The sequence below is a fragment of the Fundulus heteroclitus genome, unplaced genomic scaffold, assembly GCF_011125445.2.
Source record: "Fundulus heteroclitus isolate FHET01 unplaced genomic scaffold, MU-UCD_Fhet_4.1 scaffold_54, whole genome shotgun sequence".
Classification (NCBI taxonomy): Eukaryota; Metazoa; Chordata; class Actinopteri; order Cyprinodontiformes; family Fundulidae; genus Fundulus; species Fundulus heteroclitus.
This window is the reverse complement of record NW_023396967.1, coordinates 2,268,043-2,282,151: the sequence shown is the minus strand read 5'-3', so window position 1 is coordinate 2,282,151 and position 14,109 is coordinate 2,268,043. Positions and strand designations below refer to the sequence as shown.

The 14,109-nt window shown below is 38.0% G+C and overlaps 1 protein-coding gene across 1 annotated transcript in view; it reads right to left on the bottom strand.

Moving 5' to 3' along the window:
* LOC105926068 (poly(rC)-binding protein 4) overlaps nt 1-14,109 on the bottom strand; it is a 62,896-nt gene that overhangs the window by 15,946 nt on the left and 32,841 nt on the right. The window contains exons 6-8 of the mRNA XM_036132773.1: nt 7,039-7,170; nt 3,911-4,039; nt 1,633-1,707 (exon numbers count right to left, since the gene is read on the bottom strand). Of these exons, the coding sequence (XP_035988666.1) occupies nt 1,633-1,707; nt 3,911-4,039; nt 7,039-7,170 (336 nt within the window). The remainder of the gene's footprint in view (nt 1-1,632; nt 1,708-3,910; nt 4,040-7,038; nt 7,171-14,109) is intronic.

Here is a 14,109-nt window from a genome sequence, read left to right as displayed (position 1 = left end):
CTGGATTTACAGTGTAATAAATAAACATAGAGATCATTAACTAGATAATAAAAAACAACAAATACAAATAAATACAAAAGGATCCCATAGCTTTTTAGCGCATACAGGTAATAGAGATAAAAATTGCTGAGCACTGGTATGCATGTTATATGTAGTATCCATGCTACGCTGTATTGCTTCTACTTCTTTAAGGTCGATGATCGTGAAACATTTTATTCAGCTTAATCCCTTCAAAATCCCTTCTATATAGTGGATGATGACCGACAAGATCCAAATAAATACAGACACTCAAAAAATAGTTACTAATCAAACAGAATCTGCAAATAAAAAAAAAAACATTGTTTATGCATTGTTTAATCTGGGAATCATCAAATATTAACGATAATAATTTACCACAAAGTCAAAATCCCATTTCATTAGATTTTAACATTTTGATTATATCTTCCTTCTTTAATTTTTCACTACATCAGTATTATTTTACTCGTTTAATTTTCTAAAATAATTTATTTCTGCAATATTTTTTCAGTTCAGAATTGTTTTTAAAATTTATAATTGTTTATTTTTAAAAATATTGAAATATATTTTCCTTCCTTCTCGTATTTTACCTCACATTTATTTCTATATATTATTTCAATTTATTTTTCTATTTGTGTACCCTTTTGAATTTAATGTCTTGGTTGTCATTTATTTTCATCTCAGTCTGATGTTCTTTCTTTCTTTCTTTCTTTCTTTCTTTCTTTCTTTCTTTCTTTCTTTCTTTCTTTCTTTCTTTCTTAAAAGCACACTTTGAAGCATTGCATTTATTAATTAAAATTAAAATGACTTATGCCTGATTTATGTTACTTTTGAGATGATAGTTGTTTTAGTTTCTACTCCTCCATAATTTTTTAGCTGTGGACATCTGCTGAGAAAAATGTCTGTTGGTTTGTCAAAAAAAAAATGAACTGATGGCTGATTAAGTCAAACATTTTTGTACGCATTGACTCCGGTAATCGAATAGCTACATCTGATGTCATGATGAGGACATTTTTGTTTAAGTGAAATATTTTCGAAAGAAAAAATAGTCAAAAACAAGATGTAATTAAATTAAAATATTCCTTCCGTTGTTAACAAACAAACATCCTTATAATTGTTCCCAGTGAGTTGAATTATGACCCATAAACTCTAAAAATAAAAATTCCAAGAAGACTAATACAATAAATGTAAAATTTATTCTGACATTTTGTTGTTAAGTCTAGTTCTCTCTGCATTACTTCCTGTACTCTATCCATCCATCATTCAGCAGCTTTATTTTAGACCCAGCATCCGGCTCTGTTTACAAGGACAGTTTTAAGGCAAGGCAAGTTTTTTTTGTACTCAGGGTGAACTTGGGATTTCAGCACTTTTACAGTTTTTCTGGGAGTTTATTCCAGATAAGTGGAGCATAAGAACTAAATGCTACTTCTCCATTCCCGGTTCTGGTTCTGGGGATGCAGAGTAGATTTGAGCCAGAAGACCTGAGTGGTCGGTGTGGTTGATACTTTGACAAGAAGTCTATAATGTATTTTGGTGCTAAGCAAACAACAGTTCTTATTGAGAAACGTGTGCGACTGATCAGCTGCCTAAGCCAGTTTAGACATTTCAGTTTCGTACCTGGTTCCCTGCAATGAGGAGAGCAGCTGGTGAGAGGCTCGGTCGATAGGGGATGGTGGCACCTTTTGGTGGAGACTGCGAAATAAAAGCAGGGGATCAGAGCCTGAAATCTCAAAGGGAATTTTGTAAAGAAATACTCTAAATGTTAATCTTAGTAATTCAGTATAATCAATACAATATAAAATATACAGTGCTAGGAGAAAGCAAATTGATGGTATGTCTTGTGCATCTGTCCTTAGCCTTATTTTTTGATACTTCTATTTTTGTTTTACAGTGACAATGAATAAATACATCTATATTTATTTGAATATAAAGGACAAGTTTTATTTATTTATGTAATTCAATTAAAACAAGTTAACAATTATGTCCAACAGCCATTGGAAACTTAAGATTTAGTTTCATAAGACAATTAGAATAATCATAACACATAAAAATTGATTTGTAACAGACATATCATATCATAGCTGCGGTATCCTTTGGAGAAAACAGGTGACTTGACCGCCTTCAAACAGGCACTTTCTGACACAGCCAAAAAGAAGTAACCCTTAAAAGTTCATTGCTAACAAAGCGGCTGAGTCATGTGATCTCCTCATGTTGGTTAACTGTGTTTTCTCAAGTCCAAAGTCAGCTCAGTCGTCAACTAAGACATTTTAGAGCACTTGATGCTTTCCTCTTGACAAGCTTTATATGCGGATTTCATTTTCCGGACTGGACACCTGCCTACACTGCAAGAGGTACCAATGCTTGCATTATTAACAATGCTATCACTGTGGTTAAATGACCAGCAAATGACCCTAAGCTAACCTCCATAGAGAAACTCTGCAGTATTGGCAAGAGGCGAATGAGACACACCAGAACCAACAGTGCAGATGAGCTGAAGGCCCCTTTTATGCTGGGGTGTTAAATCTGGCTCCATGCCGCGCCGCACGGATGCAATATTCCATGCAAAAGGAACACAAACCAAGTATTTAGTGCATAGAAAGTACTGTACAGTATAGATACTTTTCCAGTACTGGCCTCTCTTCTTTATTGTTCTTACGTATTTTAGCTTTGATATCAACTAAATTTGGGGGTTTGATATCTTGTAAGTTAAGTTAAGTTTAAATGAAAACATATGAACACTTCAAATATATGACTCTGTGTGTGATCTATAATCTTTAATTTATAGGAAGGTCAATTTTTGAATCAAAGAACCAAAATAAATTCACTGGTGTACATGTGCATAGCTCCTGCCTAGCACAAAAGTAAGACATCAGAAAATAAGGCAGAGGCAGATGCTCCAGGCATTTGCATATTTCTTGGCCTTGATTTGGTTTTTATTTTGAACAATTTTAGTGATTCAGTGACGAACTACGGCAACAAATATTATACGTGGATAATAGCTGAGTTTGATTTTGTGACACATGCCAAGGCTCTGCAAAGGCTTGCCTTCTGCTTAGATTAAGCCTCCACTCACTGAGTCATTACAAGAAGAAACTATTCAAACACTGATAAGAAAAGGAGATTACGACGCGTACATGATATTCTACATCTTATAAGTCCTCTGCAGTGTTGACGATGCGGTTTTCAGTTGGAAATGTGGAGCAGTCACAAAAAATGGCTTGTATAATTTTGCATAATTTAAATCATTGGAGCCATGAGCAAGATGCCGCTGGAACAGAATCCTAATGAAAGTTGCAAGCCTTTGAAGAAAACTGGTTCAAACTAGCAATTAGTCAGTCTGGTCCAGCTGCAACGCTAAAACAAAAAGGCGCTTGTGCACTTCCATTAACACACAGGGAGAAAACTGTGCTTGGGGTGTTTTTTTTCCCTCTTATCTGCCCTGTCGATTTTCTCAAGAGAGCTGTTGTCTAAAGGTGGACAGCATTTGCTGCTGGCCACTTTGTTTTCTGTGAGCAGACTACTTTCTTTTAGGAGACAGAGCTTTGACCTCAGAACCAGACCTCCCCTCTCCGTGTAATGTCTTGTTTTCAGCACAGTAAGTCCAAACAATAAAGATACTGGCTCCTTTGCAACTGTGTGACCCCTCGACACAAGGACTCTCAGTGTAGCTGGGCCAGCTTCAATGCAAAACACTCATAGGAATCATTACCTAACAAAGAGGTCATGCAACCGAAGAGAAATACGTGAACTGCTGCTGAAGCTGAATAAGTAACTGCAGGGTGAATCTCTAACCCGCATGTTGACAGCAGTCGTTACCTTGCCACCGCTGCTGCTGCTGCTGCTGCAGGAAAGCTTGGAAAAATGTCAGCAAAGAGAGGAACAGTGTGTCTCCTACCTCCACGATTACTGTGCAGATGAGCTTGACACACTGGATTACAGAGTCCTGATTCCCAGATATCGTAACCCCTCGCTCTGTAGAGTTGGGCAGTAAATCCCCCGCCACCTGTATCTGAGCTCCTGTGCTCTGCAAATGATACAAGATATAAATAAGATTAGCTTGATTGAGGAGATAAGGCCATTTGTGAACAGGCTGCTGTGACCTTTCACTGTGATTCGGCTGCGTTTGATAACAATATACTTTTCGACCTACGTGGAAGGAGACCATCAGCAGCAGAATTGCATGTTGATCACAAATCACCAATATGTTTTTTTGTCATATACTCAAATGGTGTTTCTGCCTTCTAAGGATTCTTGATTTACAAAAAAATAAAAAAATAAACTAATCAAATCTAAAGAGCAAAAAAAAAACACTTAGCAAAAAAAACCTTTTGCAGTGAAAGCATTTAACTAAAGCTCAAACAAATCCAATCCAATCCAATCCACTTAATTTATATAGCACATTTAACAACAGGCAAAGTTTCCAATGTGCTGTACAAAAAACAAAACACATAGATATGTAAAAAAGGAAACACTAACACATTAAAAGCACAACCACATAATTGCTTATGCATTTTTCTGTCAGGTTTCTCTTTTATAAAATTCTTTGATTCTAAATGTAATTATTTTAATTCTAATTGATTTATAATTTATTTAATCAAGAAAGACATGTTGTAATTATAATCTCACTTACACTGGTGTACAGTGGCTAAAAATGGCACAAAAATACAACAAAGCATGAGCGTTTTATTTGTACTCACTAAAGAAAAAAATCAGACATGACTGTGCAAATTCTCAGTTGTCTGGGTAATCACAACAGCAAACATACTTAAATGTTGTCTTATCCAGGACAGAGGCTCCTGCATAGGTGTCGAAACGATGCAGTTTCTAGAAAGACTACGCCTTTTTGCTGTTAAAAATTAGACCAATGACACAGGCAACAGCAATGAAATAATTAATCAAAGCATTAATATAAACATGTTTGAGTTTCTTCAAATGTAGCTGATTTTAGACTCAATTCCACAAGTGGATGGAAGAATATGTGTATTTCTGTATGAATATTTGGTACAGTCAGTGAATCAATGCTGTTGTACTTGTATTTTAGATACAACAGGATAAAACCAAGATTAGTTTTATAAATGAGGACAGATCACTGGTCTGCTCTGTACCTGAGCAAACCATCCAACTTAGTTAGAGTTTTTAACTTGAGGATGAACCTCAAATGTTCGGGAAACATTGTGTCAATTGCATTTAAAGGGGCCTAGAGACGTGTTTTGACCATAAAAAGAAAATCGATATATTCCTCCAGCGACAGATTGCCGACCTGTCCAGGGTGTACCCCGCCTCTCGCCCATTGAATGCTGGTGATAGGCACCAGCACCCCTCACGACCCCGTGAGGTACAAGCTTGACGGTAAAATGGATGGATGGATATATTCCTCTTCAAATAAATCAAATTATGCCAAAGTGTTCATCCTGATAGTGTTTACTAGTCCTTTTTCAGCTTGAAAAGAAGCTTGCACCGGGCGCGATCTCCAGACATAAACATTGTTGTGCCATTGGCCGACAGTACCGTGGAGCTATCAGAAAGCAAGATGGTGATGATATTAAGAGCCAGCCGACCGTCCTGCTATGCATCGCAGTGAACTGACAGCTTGCCATAGTCAAAGACCAACCAAACCTACAAGTTTAGGGTTATTTACTCTTTCTATTCACAATTCTGCTGGACGTTGCTGACTCACTCGGCTCCATCACAGACATATATACGTAGGCGCACTTCTGTATCGCTGCCATATTGGAGGTGACATAGTTGGCCGATACGGAGAAGTTGCCTCATTCATGTGCTGCGTGGCATTGTACCGTCCGATTAACAGATCTACAGACATTACCTTTCACAGGTAAGAATGAAAATATTATTATGATTGTATGTATTATATATATTTATTCATGATAACAACATTATAATGCTGCATATATGTCTATGGGCTCTATTGCTTCTCCTTGTTTACCCATTGCGCGCAAAATTGTACTTCTGGTCGCATGGTTTTGTTGTTGTAAATACACACAAAAACACGTAGTTTATCAACTACAGTGACAGAGTATACATCACTGTGTAGTGAACATTTAAAATAAGTGTTTGATACTTTGTGAGAAAAGATTGTCTATACATAAAATGACCCAGGAGTGACTCCAGAACAGAGACCCAGAGAACACCTTTGCAAACAAAAAGCAACCAAGAGAACCCTCAGCTTTCATGCATTAATCTCTTTTGGAAAGACAGTTTCAAACTAACCAACATCATGTTCTGCAACATTAAAGAGATAAAACATAAATAATTGTACAATAGAAGACCCATGCAGGCGGGAGAACATGCAAACTACATGCGACCGGCCACAGAAAAACCAGGAACAAATCTCCCCGGGGCAATTTTGAGATCCTGAAAGAGTGGAATCTAAACTTTCCAATGATGTTGTGTGAACTTGTGGAAATCAACACAGACTTAAAGAAGATATGACAATTTGACTGTTGGCAATCTGCAAAGGCCTCAAAGTTTCTTTAGAATCACCCCAGCCAGTTTAAATCCCAAGTTTAAACACAAAGTGTACTGTTTTAAAACCTTTGAACCGGTCATTTCAAGCACTGAGGGGTTTCTTCATAACTTCAACAAACATATTTTGCAATAAAATGAAAATACCTATTTTCTCAGAATTTGAAGGTTTTTCATGTTTTTCTCAGTTTGTGTTCTGCCTGCTTCTTTCTACTTTGTTGTGGCAGGTCACTGTGTGGGATTCTAAGCCAAGATGTTCATGGTGAAAGGCTATTCATTCAATCATTCATTCATTCATTCATTTATTCATTCATTCATTAACTTTCATTGCTTTTTATTGCAAAAATGGACTCAAACTGAACTATTAATACCTTATTTTCCATATGCATGGCTCTTCATAAACTGGAAGGACTTTAGCCAGGAAATATGAAATGAAAATGAAGCTCGCTCACCTCAAGCTGCTGCTTCATGTCTCATTTCCAGAAGCAGATTTGTTCCTTTCATATTTGATATATTCCGTGCAGCCATTTCGTTTCTCACCTCTCTGATCTCCTTTATCTTTGCGCCTCCCTTCCCAATGAGTGAGCCGCACTGGCTGGCGGGGATGACCAGCCGAAGAGTGACTGGCGGCTTGGAGCTTATGGTGCCGTTGGCCACCAGCGCATTCAGGTCCTGCAGAGAGACGTGGGGAAAAGAAAGAAGACAGGGAGAAATAATCAGCAGAATGGAGAAAACAAAAAGTGAGAAGAAAATACACTGCAGCAACTCCCAAACAGCAGTAAAAGCCTGTGGTATCCATGCTGGATGAGTCATATATAGTGTCAGGTTTAGGCAGCCAAGGGGCTATGCTATTTTAACCTGTGCTTAACTTTTTTATGTGCTGGAAGACACATTCCCAGAAGGCAAGGCAGGAATCTAGTTTCTGTTCTTCATGGCTGTGGTCTTTAATGACATTTTAAACATGTATTAACGCTGCAGCATTCTAAACAAAAGAGGAAACAGTAACCAAACCTCAAATTGTAGGAAAAAAAGTGTTGCACTCTTCTGTAACCTAAGATTAAAGCCAGGAGGGTTGTTTTAAAAGAGCTAAAAAAAAAACTTTCATGAACATTGTTTTTATAAGTTTGTAGACCATTTAAGGTAAGTATATCAAAGTAGTGCAATGTGTACGTTCAACTGCTTGGATTTTCTTATATTTGTTTAGTTCAGAGGCTTAATTAAATATCAAATTGCAACAAATCTTTGGAAAAACACACACTACTGATTTTTTCGTTTTCTCGTGCAGACAGGGCAGCAGCGCAGACAGCCAATAGCTTGTTTTAAAAGCTGAAATAGCCGACTGAGAACAAACAACCAGCATCTCTAAATCCTATTGATCAATAGGCTCAATTGGTGAGCTGACAGCAATTCTTTACCTACATAAAGACAGAACCAGTAGTTATCCTCTGCTTGAACTCATCTAAACTAACTGCTGGTGGACATGAAGGCTACAATTAGATGCCACTCGTGATGAAAAAAACAAATCTTCTTTTAATAAAGAAATGTTTAATTACTTGCTTGATAAAAAAAAAAAAAACATCTCTCGCCACAAACAGCTTCTTCACATTTGGTTGTTACAACGTAAAAATACTAGATAATTTTTTTGCTAAAAACAATGATAAAAACAGAGAAATTGCACCATGTTTGTGTCTACAGGAATACAAATAACAAAAACTAAGTGTGAGCATCTATAACAGTGTAAATTCTGGTAGTTTTCTAATCTGAAGAACTCAGCTAATTGATGGGAATATGATGTTCACAAGAACAGTTATAGATATAAATAAATAACAGTTATAAAACAGTAATAGGAATCATAGGAATGATATACTGCTGCACGATTTACATACAATATAGGGAAATGTTACATGGGCAAAAAAAAAAACATTTTTAAATATAACAAATAGTAAATAAAAGTACTGATAAAAAATATATCGAATTTCCTCACGCTGATTTATCTTAAATAAAAAATTGCCCTCTCATTTTCCAGCAGTATTGATTTGCTGGAAGGCGATGCTTTTATTTGTGTGGCTCGTGCTGGAAACATAACCTGTGCAAGTTGCCATGGTGATGCAGCATGGTGAAAGGAGAACCACATATAGGACCACTAAAACCCAGAGTTGAGCCAAAAGTTATCCCACTAAGCTACAAATTCTGCCTTCAAGTTTTCATACAGCAAGTGCAACCTTAGAACGCCGCAGTGTCTGGGTAACACACCTAGGACATCTCCACGTTTTGTCACGGCACAGCCACAAACTGTTAGTGTTTTTTTTTTTTTTTGTTATTGGGATTTTATGTGATAGACTAGCACAAAGTGGTGCATTATTGTAAAGTTGATGGAAAATAAGTACTGCAAAAATAAGAATCTGAAAAGTTTTATTTCAGCCCCTTTCTACTAAAACCACAAGTCACTGCAGTTCTGGCTTCGACTATTCTCTTTGTGGGAAGTTAGTTTTGTGTCACGTATTGCTTTTTGCCTGTAAGCCAAAACATTAAATGCCTTTCTCATCTGACCAGAGCACCTTCTTCCACATGTTCGCTGTGTCTCCTACATGACCTGAGGCAATCTGCAAAAAGGGATTTTTCTATCAACAACGACTATCTGCTGCATTTGCAGGGTAACTATGGTCCTATGGGCTTCTCCTCTGCTTTGTGCTCTCCTTTACTTCACTGTCAGTTTAGGTTGATGGGCATGTTTTGGTGGATTTGGTCCTTGTGCCTTTCTTCCTATTTTCAGATTATGGACTGAGCAGTCATCTGTGAGATGTTTCAAGTCAGGGATATTGTTTTATAACCTTACCCTAAATTAAACTTTACACCTTACCTGTCTGCTGTGTTATTTGTAAGGTTGCCAAAATAATAGCTACCTGAACTTAACAGATTCTCATTTGTGTCAAAATCAATATAAACTGATTCATTCACATTTACCCAAGCTGTCGTGCTTCTTTCGGCCGCAGAGCTGCAACATCAGAGACACTCAGCCTCCCCGCAGCTGCTCATCTCAACAATGATCTACTGATGGAAGTTTAAACTCTGTTTTTAATAGCCAGAAAAAAAACATGTCCGCCCTTCTTTATAGACAACACAAACAAAAGTGTTGTTCGGATTAACATTCCCAATAAGGTAGGCGGAACAAATAAAAAAAAAACACTTTGCTCAATGACACCGCGTGCTAAGCTATCACTACAAGCTACCTCTAAGTACTTCTACCTAAGGTAACGCTATGACACTGATGTTTGAGAGAAAATTAAAAAGGTCAGTAAAGCTCCTATGTTGGCAACATAAAAGCCAGTAAAGTAGTATACCTCCTGGATGACATCAGCTAACGCTAGCTGTTTAAATAATAGCTTTACGGACGCGGACAGCCCAATGACGGGGTTGTGTCAGTCTGAGCTACCAAGTCGAGATGTACTTCCTACGTGTGCAGTTCTGAACCATGCAACGCTCTGTTCTACTGGCATACGAATCAACGCAGGCAAATGTTAACTAGCTGATAGTTAAGGCTAATAAATAGTGAAGCAAGTAAACAAACCAGTGCACCTCCTATTTAATTCCCTAATCCGTTCAGCTGTGTAAGCGCTGGAGGCGAATGTGGCTAATAATAACACAGGTAATGGAGGAGCCAGACTGAAGCTGACAATACATAAATAAATAAAGCCAAAGTAACAGAAAAGCAGAAATGTGTTGCTGCATAAATAATTTATGACACACTAACGATAAACAATCATAAAAAAATATTTCATGACTTATTCATGACTGAGTCAAAGGCATTTTATTATTATTATTATTATTATATTATTATTACTACTACTACTACTACTACTACTACTACTACTACTACTACTACTAATAATAATAATAATAATAATAATAATAATAATAATAATAATAACACTTTCTCATATTGTAATTAATCATGTTTTTTTATCTCAACCAGAAATAACCCTGTGCTTTCAAAGAATGTTGCCTTGGTATCAAAAATGGTATCAAGTATTTTTCTTAAATATAAATCTTGAGTTTGAAATTTTATTATTGTGGCAACCCAAGTTCTTTGGTCTTTATGATGCTGTTTGTTCACTAACAGAATGGCTTAATTTCTGTATTGGTTTCTATGGATGTTTTAGGGCCATCATAGTGAAGAGAGCTGAATACAAATGCACTCAATGCATTTTAGACGATTAATCAAAAACATTTTTCAAAAACGATGATGGTTATTTTTGTTCCACTTCAGAATTATGTGTTACTTTGTTTTGCCCTGTCACTAAGCTACATTGAAGGCTGTGGTTGTGACACACTGTAAATATTGTTAGTTGAGTCAACTTTTTTTTTGTATAGAACATTTCAGTTAACCTGACAACAGCCAGATGCATGTATCGCTCCGCCTAGCTTCACTCACATACATCTGGGACATCGCTCATTGAAAGTGATTTCCCCAACCAAATTCTTGGTCTGGCCAATCAGGACGCAGGGCGGGTGTTTCATGGATGTGACGTAGTGGAGAAGCCACCGTGAGATTCCAACAACAATGGCGGCTCGCATCGAGGAAGCAAGCGTTAGCATTGATGCTGCTATTTCTTCCGTGTTGTCCAATCTATCTGATATTGTTTCATTAAAAGAACATCAGAGAACGGCTCTGAAGGCTTTTGTTGGTGGAAACCATGTTTTCGCCCTTCTTAGACTTAGACTTAGACTTAGACTTTCTTTATTGTCATTTTGTATACACAGAGTGCATACAGAACGAAATTTCGTTTTCACACAGCTCAGAAATATTGCAGTAACTCTACAGGATACCTTGCAGTGAATTACAGTACAGGATAAAGTGCAGTGATCAATCGCAGTCCCTTACAGGATAAATTTCAATTTACTTCCGGATAAAGTGCAGCAGTGAACAGTAGGCAGTTGAAATGTAAACAATGTAAACCAAATGTAGACAAATATGCAGTAGGGTGCAGCAGTGATTTAAGTAGACAGTTTCATTGTACACAGTTTTGCAGTGTACAATGAAACATCAGATGAACGGACGCGCAACGCGGACGCGCCCCGGAGCGGTTAGCGCAAACCATATTGGGAGGCCTTTAGTCCTCGACGCGGTCGGCCCGGGATCGACTCCGACCCGCGGCGCTTTGCCGCCTGTCTTCCCCCCTCTTTTCCTGTCAGCTCACTGTCAATAAAAGGTGTGCCACTACAGTGTTTCCCGCAGGAATTTGCTTATGCGAGGCGGACCGACTCGCGGAGCGGGGGGGTGGGGGTGGGGGGGTGGACGACATGTTTTCCGCGGACTGGCTCGCGGAGGGGGGGTGGATGGACGACACGTTTTCCGCGGCCGCCTCGCCAAGATAGCGCTGCGGGAAACCCTGCACTAGAGCCGCAAACAGATTAAAAAAAAAAAAAAAAAAAAGGTTTTTTTTTCCTGCGTCGGTCTTATCAGCGTCACGGGTTAGCATAGGTGTGCGTGGTTGAAATAGCACGTCGATAAAGATGACAGACAAGTGGCTTATCCAATCATATGCAAGGACTTTTGATAAGGCCCAGCCTTCAGTAAAGGCAATTCCTATGGCGGTGTCCCAGGTGTATGTGAGTGGAGCTAGGCGGAGCGAGACATGCAGCTGGCTGTTGTCAGGTTACATTTCAGTAGCAAGGAGGTTCAAAGTGCTTTACATCATGAAAACATAAAAACATCATAAACACATTGAAACGGTCACAGGTTGTGAGACCAGTAACACACATTAAATTGAATCAGGTGAAAACATTAATACACATCAAATATGTCTGTCAATGTTCCTGTTATTATGGGCAGAAAGCGACTCTAAACAGGTGGGTTTTCAGTCTTGATTTAAAGGAATTCAGTGTTTAGACTGTTTTGCAGTTTTTCTGGAAGGTTTTCCATGTTTGGTTCTGGTTCTGGGTATGCAGAGTATACCCGGAACCCAGAACCAGTAGATCTGAGCGGTCTGGAGGGTTGATACAGCAACAACAGGTCTTTAATGTATCTTGGTGCTAAGCTGTTCAATGATTTATAAACTAACTGATTTATAAACTAACAGACGTATTTTAAAGTCTATTCTCTGAGCTACAGGGAGCCAGTGTAAGGACTTTAGAACTGGGGTCATGTGCTCTATCTTCCTGGTTTTACTGAGAACACGAGCAGCAGTGTTCTGGATCAGCTGCAGCAGTCTGGTTGATTTTTTTGGGCAGACCCGTGAAGACGCCGTTGCAGTAATCAATGCGACTAAAGATAAACGCATGGATGAGTTTCTCTAGATCTTCTTAGGGACATCAGTCCTTTAATCCTGGAAATGTTTATCAGGTGATAGAAAGCTGACTTTGTGACTGTCTTTACATGTCCTTAAAGGTTCAGGTCTGAGTCCATCATTACATTCAGATTTGGGGCCTTGTCACTAGTTTGTAGTAATTTTATCTTTCTCTACAAGATACAAATGTTGGCATAAGTATTCAGTCTTGTTATCTGAAGCTTGATTTACACTTTGTAATGTACTGTGGTGGTGAAAAGGAAGGTTATGAAGTCTAAAGAACACTTTAGACTTCATAACTTCTTTAGACTTATACACAAATTTCCCCAATGTGGGACAATAAAGGATATTCGTACAAAAGCAAAGTCACATTGAGCAGCTATTCAGATAGTTTGAGCAATTCAACTTGATGTATAACCTGACTCTGAAAAGTTAGAAAAATCTGTCTTTTACTGTCAGAAAAGACACGTTAAGCAAACCTTTACAAATAACAGTTTTATACAAACTAAATTAACGGTAAAGGTTTATAAATTCATATACCAGAGGATCTGGTACAATTTATATTTAAATGTTACAACTTACAGAATAGGGAAAATATATTCGTAATTTAAAACTGGGTAGGTATGCTGTGTATCGTTTTATTTAAACTTTCATGAACAGTGTCCCTCTTTGAACATTTAACATGCAATCATGCTGCTCCACCTTCGAAACGGCAGGAACAATTAATATTTTCCCCCCCTTCAATCATTTGTTAAAAGGATTTGACTCATGAGGGGATGGCCGTGGATGTGCACCCTTGGGGAATTTTACCCATGAAAGAAAACACAGTAATTCTGATAACTGTGAACTTTAAGTTTCAAGGGATATTTTGACGAGCCTCTTGTGCCTCACTGCTCCGTGTCTATATTTAGTGAGGCGGATCAGGGTCTATTGACGTCTCGTCTCATTAGAAGCGGAGCACGCAGCTCATCCCCGCCATCAAAAGACTCGGGCAATATTTTCTTGATTTGATCTAAATATAATCACTACATCTTAACAGTCCTGAGCGTTTCAATACTTTTCCGATGCCATTTTTGAAATGGCTCTCTCAAAGCAAAGGCAGTGCTTATCGCAAGCAGTTCTCATGTACAGCTGATCTCCAAGCATGCCTTCCATCAAACCTTATTGTACTCCTGGACAGGATCATACATAGTCCGTATGATTTTTATCAAGTGTTTCATTTGCATAAGTATCGCTAAAACATTATTGATCAACAAGTAAATAAAAGAAATAAATGAGCAAGCCCTGCTGTGCAATAACAATGAGACAGAAACATACGCGTCGT